A 6,391-nucleotide genomic window follows, 5' to 3' on the forward strand; every position below is an offset into this window, starting at 1 on the left:
TTTTTGCTACCTCTAAAGCATGTAATTATTAGCTCACCATAAAATTTTCACCATAATTGGACAACAGAAACTATAATATGAATTAATATAGGAAAATATACATGTAAAGCTATAGTAAAAATTTTATATTAAAGTATATCATATCATATTCACAGCATAGATCTACTCATATTGAGCCTAGAAAAATTGGATATTCCATTTTATGATTTTTTGTGATTTATTATGATCTTTCAAAAATTTAATCAAAATAAACATATAAGAAAAAGAAGAAAAGTCACTGCCACCTCAGCCTCAAACCGTTTAGGAAGGTGATGAAAAGTTTTGTTATCTAGAGAGGAAACATGAATTCGTCCCAGGTTCATGAGGCTAAAAAAAGAACTTTTTACTTTAAAGTTCGGTCGTTAGAATTTAGGCTAGAATTTAGCCCATCTACAAGAAACATCAGCCGAATTGGGTCTGAGAATCCTCTCAATGAAGAAAAAATAGGGTTAATTGGAACTGTGCCATTACAATTCGTCATATTGGAACTGTGCAATTACAATTCTAAAACTCTCCCAAACATGCCACTACGTACCCCTTCACTGTGTTTCTAAAAAATTTTGGACCAAAATACCCGCAGTCTTTTTCTTCCTCTAATCGCCTTTTCTCCGTCTCTCTCCATGGTGTTCGGATCTCCGATGGCTGCTCGATTGCTAGCTCTCGCTGAGGGAGGTCGAGCTCTCGCACGGCCATCGCGGCAAGTGCCCGCACGCTGCTGGATGCCCGAGCCTCGCGCGCGACGCGCCGCGCGCTGCTCCCGAGTGACTGCGCCGCGCAGTGTCCCGATCCGCCCGCCTGCAGCCTTGTCGGCCTCGCGCGCTCCCTCCCCGCCTACCTGCGCGCGGCGACCATGGGCGAGCCGGCTGGCACCCGCAGCACCACCGTGGACAACGCCTTCCCCTTCTTCCTGGTGGTGCCTGACAAGTTGCACGCCTGCTCCTGCACCGTCTCCCGCGCTAATGCGTCGCCGGACCCGCGCCTGCTCGCCGTGGGGAACGACCGTGCAGCGTTGGTCTGCTCCGCCGCAGGCTCGGGCCTAGATCCGTAGCCGCCGCTGCCGCCATAGGACGGGTGATGCTCCTGCTGGGGGCAGAACCCGTAGTTGGGCATTGGGCTCGGCCTTGGCGTGGTGCCCGTACGGGGATGGCTCGGATGCAGATTAGTGGGGCGTGTCGTAGGAGGTGGAGGGCATCGAGCACGGGTGGCAGGTCTCCTCGGACGGCGGCAGCGGGCAGCCGTAGGTGACGAAGAGGTCGTAGCCGCCGCCATACGACGTGGGGTCGAACTCGTCGAAGTCATCCGGCTCCTCGGCGGCGCTGCTCTCGAGAGGGAGGGGATGAAAGGAAGAAAAAGGTAAAGGGTATTTTTGTCTGTAAATTTTGAGAAACATATTGAAGGGGTACGTAGTGTTATGTTTGGGAGAGTTTTAGAATTATAATGGTACGGTTCCAATATGACGAATTGTAATGACAGATCAGTGAATTTAAATAATTGAACTTAAATAATTGTAATGGCATGAATCCAATTAATCCTGAAAAAATCTTCCTTCCGCAGCATACTCCCTTTCTTCTCGCCGTCCTCCGGCGGCCGCGCTCCCTCACGCGCCACCACCGCAGTGCTTGCACCACCGCAAGCAGCCTGGTCATCGCGGGACTCATGAGATGCGGCAGTTCTGCCGCACCGGCGCGGCAGAGAGGAGAGGCGGCGCAGGGCAGGGTATTGACTGAATCTGCTGCTGCCGTCTCCGATTCGCCGTCACTGCAGGTAAACAGATTCCTTTCGTGATTCCAAATCGGTTTCGGAGCTTGGACCTCAATAGATCCACCCAACGAGCTCGCCTGATCTGGCGGTGCCGTCGTCTCTATCACGGCAGATTTCGGAATCCGAGTCCTCCCCTCTCTCCAGTTCCGATTCTAACACTGAAATTCTGCAGGGCGCGAGAGCTTGCAGCACCTGTATAACTTAAAGGCTCTTTCTTCCAGAATTCTAGAGCTTGATTCGTGAACACAGAGGAGGGATTAGATTACCGCTGTTACTGTTAGATCTTGGGACGCTGCAGTCAGTCAAATGTCCAATAAGCGCCGGGGACATGACCAAGATGCCACCGGCGGCGGCGACAAGAGGCCGCAGCGTCGCAAGCACCTGTACCTCGTGCTGGATGATTGGGACAAGGGGTTCAGCATCCACAAGATTGACACTGACAGCTTCGACTCCGACGACCAGCGCAACAATGCTGCCGGGCACCTCCCTGAGCCACCTGTCCTGCGGTTACAGTCGCCTATTGGCCCTGTGCCCCAAACCGGCATATCATTCTCCGCTCTGGGCACCAAGATCTTCACCTTCATGAACCAACGCTGCGGCCTCATCTATGACACCGAGACGGCCGTCCTGGCGATCGGAGCCCATGCCCCTGCTCAGATGGTCTGTGGCTTTGGCATCACCGTGGCCGTCGGCGAGATGCTCTATGCGTTGTCCTATCGCTTCTCTGACAAGCAGCACTCCTTCGAGGTGATGTCATGGGATGCGACGCAACATCCAATGGAGGGCTGGTCCTGGAAGACTCTGCCACCACCGCCACTGACGTTCCACGGCCGCGTTAACTCCTACGCGCTGCACCCGGACGAACGCTCCATCTTCATGACCACGGCTAACAAAGGTCGCATGGGCACCTACTCGTTCGACACCAAGGATTCTGCGTGGATGTGGCATGGGGAATGGGCCTTGCCGTTCCTCGGCCAAGCTCACTTCGACGGTGAGCTCGACGCTTGGGTTGGCCTTCACCGGGATGGCTACATCTGTGCTTGCCGAGTCGCCTCCCCTAGCTGCCATCCGACATTGCAGCTGGATTGCCAGACAACCAAGGAGAGGTTGTTCGGCAAGGGCCCGGAGAGGCACATGAGAGCCACTCTTGCCTATGTGGGCTCAAGCAAGTTCTGCCTCGTCCAGTGCGTGGCACGGGAGGGAGTGGAGGGACAAGCTCTGGGAGACCACGGCGGCTGTGTGATCCATCTCACCATGTTTGGACTCAAGTACAATCACAAGGGAGAGCTGCAGATTACAGATCACAGGTCGACGAGCTCCTTCCAAGTGTCTAGGCACAAAAATCACTTCTGTCCTGTGGCATTCTGGATATAGAATCTGTTTTGGCTTATTCCAAAATGCTCCGCCGGCCACCTGAATAATTCCTGTCTGTCACTGGTTCCTGTCGTGCTTTTCTTTATCCTGCTAGAAAAGTGGAATTAATAAAAAAAAGCTTTGTTACCTTGGAAGTTGTGTGTTACTTGACCCATGAGTTTTTTTTTCCTCATATGCAAGTTATTGATGTGTGTTCCAATTGTACTTGATCTATTGCTGAAATATGTATTACGTAGGAAGGTGCATATATATATATATGGTCCTGTGTTTCAACAACTGAGATGTGATTCTCTTGCTCTTAGCAAAGCAAGCTAAATTTAGCATTTGGACCTCACTACCTCAGATCTTTAGATCTGCACAAAACTAAGTTCTGCCATTATGTAAAAGAGCTAGTAATGAGGAGCATGGAACCTTTTTGCATTTGGGGATCAGCAGCATGGAACCTCTAGTGTTCTATTATATTTGAAGATGTAGATTGGTGCAACAGTTCTACCATTCATCAGTTTTTAGTTCTGTTCATGCAATGCCCTTATCTCTCTGTTATTGTAGTTAATCTGCCAACTCCTGCTAGTTGGAGAAATGTGGTAACACCCTGGAAAAATAAGATTATGGGGCTAACTGCTGTAGCAATTAAACTCCTGCAATCTTAATTTAAGCCTATTGCTCTGCATTTGGGGAAAGGAATCTCTTGCCATTTTTAATAACAGGGTCATTAGCCAGTTACTGAAGAACTCATTTCTGTCATTGTTTTGAGATAAGATGCTCGAGTGCAGCAGGATAACCAAAGTGTCTAGAGGATTCTCAGGTTGTGTACCACCAAACTATCCATCAAGAGTTGTTAACCATAACCATACATTGGAATTGGCCGCTATAATGAACAAACCAGTGCCTGGGCCTGCTGAGAGTTGGCACATTCGGTCCAAAGACCTAGGTATGTTTGATGCACATTTATATAGAGTTTTTCCAGTTTAGGCCTGACAATTGGCTGGGTTGGAATTGGTAAGGCTACAATATCGCTGATAGGTTTGGGTGAGTGTTCAGTTCCAAAAAAAGGTTTGGGTGACTCATCAAGTATGGTCTGACCACTAAATTTACCATCATATATAGCATAACAAAAGATCGCAAAGCAATGATTTGTATCATAATTAATTGTTACCAAATATATCATGGAGTCTGAATTTGTACATTTCAATAAATGATTATTGGCTGTATGTTTGTGTAGCATAGTATTTAGAAACTTGTCAACAGTGTTTTTAAGGCGTCCTTAAGGCGTCGCTTAGGCGACAAGGCGGTGGTGGCTCGCCTCGACTAAGGTGTCGCCTTAGTCCGCCTTATCCCGCCTAGGCGTCACCTAGGCGATAAGGCGGTGGTGGCTCGCCTCGTCTCGCCTTAACGCTTTAAAAACCATGCTTGTCAACATTTATTCAGGACATGATGACAGACATAAAGCTACTTGGCCATGCGAAGTTCTTTTACTACCATGTTACGCTCTTTTTCTTTCATCTGTGTTGTCTTTGGTCTTGCAGGCTCTGGAAGTTATCAAGAGGCTCATAGAGCTCTTCCCATAAGACGCAATTTAATTTGGAGGCCTGATGGAGAAGGTTACTGAATGGAATACTGCTGTCATTTCAAAGCATGATTCTGGTACTCAACCTTCTGCGTAATTAATTCTTGTTTTGTTTTCTCTAGATATTCCGGCGTCGCATAATTCTGATGTCTCCTAGTAGTTAGATGAATCACATGATTACATCACCTAGAAGCTTGGTCCATGATACCTAGTCAGTGTTTCAAAAAAAACTACCGCCTGATCCCAATTAGGAAGAATACAAGTGGAGAGGATGGGATCCTTTTCTGAACCGTGTCCATAATTTCCATGTATACCTGATTTCGTGCTCTCCTTTTTGGCAGTGCTGATGCCATCATTTGTTGAAGCCAAATAAAATGCCTACCTTTCATAGTGCTGAACCCTATTAATATTGGTGTTATCTGTGTCAGTGATTGCAGAAGGTAGCTCATCTGTGGAGCAACATGACAATCTGAAGTGCCACAAACAGCGCCAGTGAAGGAGTCTAATGCTATTGCTCAGATAAGTGAGACAATGCAGAAACAGAGCATTTCTTGTGGAGGACAACTTATACAGAGAGCACTGCAAGAGGGATGCGGCACAAGCTGTACAAGAACGGGCCTGCTACCTTGCAGCCAAGAGGAGTGCATGGTGGAGATGGAACTGGCCGACTCCAAGAAGGACCTTAAAGACTACGATTTCTGATTAGGTGGGTTGGAAGTTGTCCTGTGATCCTGTGTCTGGACGCTTATGCAGTCGGTCTAATGCTTTGTTGGTCTCATGTTATCCAGGGCTAAGTAATGGGAAAGGGCGCAGGACATGAAGGTGCTGCTGCGGTCCTTTTTTGACCTTCTTCTTTTCCCCCCTGAGGACAGATATGGTCGAGTGCGGGTACTGTATAGTGGAGCAGGTAACCAAGTTTTACGAGATGGTAGCCAAGTTGTTGGAATGGATGTGATGGCTTAGTTGGATAGTTTAGGTGCAATAGAGTTTGTCAGTTTGGGATATTGAACCTGGCTGCATGGAAGGCTTTTGTATGTAAAGCCGAATAAACTTGTGGTTGCAGCAAGCGTTTGGGAACTTGAAAACTTTGCTTGGTACGTTGGAAAAAGTTGATATGACTTGTGGAGACCCTTTGTGGGTTTTGGTTTGTGATGAGCTGATAGCCTTTAGGCGCACAGAATGGACTATTCAGTGCAAATATGGTCTGAATTTGGTGTGGTAAATCTATGGGCGATCGATCGAGCATTCGATTCAAGAATCCACCGTACGGCACTAAGAATCCAAAAGAACCCAAACAAGAGCGAACCAAATAAAATCCAAGAAACGTTCATTCGTTAACCCTGCTACTAGCTAGCTCCGATATGATCCAAACAAGAACCAACCAAGAAACCAACAAGAGACCACTAGCAAAATATCGGTTCTGCAGAATCCGACTCATCCTCTCCCTCGCTTGCTCCTTGATTCCGATTCTAACACTGATCGAGATGCGGCGGCGGCGGCAGCGGTGGTATAAATCCAATCCAAGACGTACCCTCTCTGCCTGCGAAACTCTAGTACATACAGATCCATCCGCTAACACCGTCGAGGGTTGGATTTGCTGTTCCTCCAGCTAGCGCCGCAGTCGATCGAGATGTCTGACAAGCGCCGGCG

General features: G+C 48.2%; 1 protein-coding gene across 4 annotated transcripts; it reads left to right on the plus strand.

Moving 5' to 3' along the window:
- Nucleotides 1–1,551: 1,551 nt before the first annotated feature.
- Nucleotides 1,552–5,871, plus strand: LOC120679056. 4 transcript variants are annotated; one of them, XM_039960550.1, is made up of 5 exons: nucleotides 1,552–1,803; nucleotides 1,973–4,105; nucleotides 4,701–4,818; nucleotides 5,170–5,447; nucleotides 5,530–5,871. In XM_039960550.1, exon 2 carries the CDS (start codon nucleotides 2,107–2,109, stop codon nucleotides 3,172–3,174), a length of 1,068 nt encoding a protein of 355 aa, XP_039816484.1. In that variant the 5' UTR covers nucleotides 1,552–1,803; nucleotides 1,973–2,106; the 3' UTR covers nucleotides 3,175–4,105; nucleotides 4,701–4,818; nucleotides 5,170–5,447; nucleotides 5,530–5,871. The 4 variants fall into 4 exon arrangements, with proteins under 4 accessions (XP_039816484.1, XP_039816486.1, XP_039816483.1 ...); XM_039960552.1 differs by having other exon boundaries at nucleotides 5,179–5,447; XM_039960549.1 differs by having other exon boundaries at nucleotides 1,973–4,818.
- Nucleotides 5,872–6,391: the final 520 nt, after the last annotated feature.

This window comes from Panicum virgatum, chromosome 6N (assembly GCF_016808335.1).
Source record: "Panicum virgatum strain AP13 chromosome 6N, P.virgatum_v5, whole genome shotgun sequence".
Lineage (NCBI taxonomy): Eukaryota > Viridiplantae > Streptophyta > Magnoliopsida > Poales > Poaceae > Panicum > Panicum virgatum.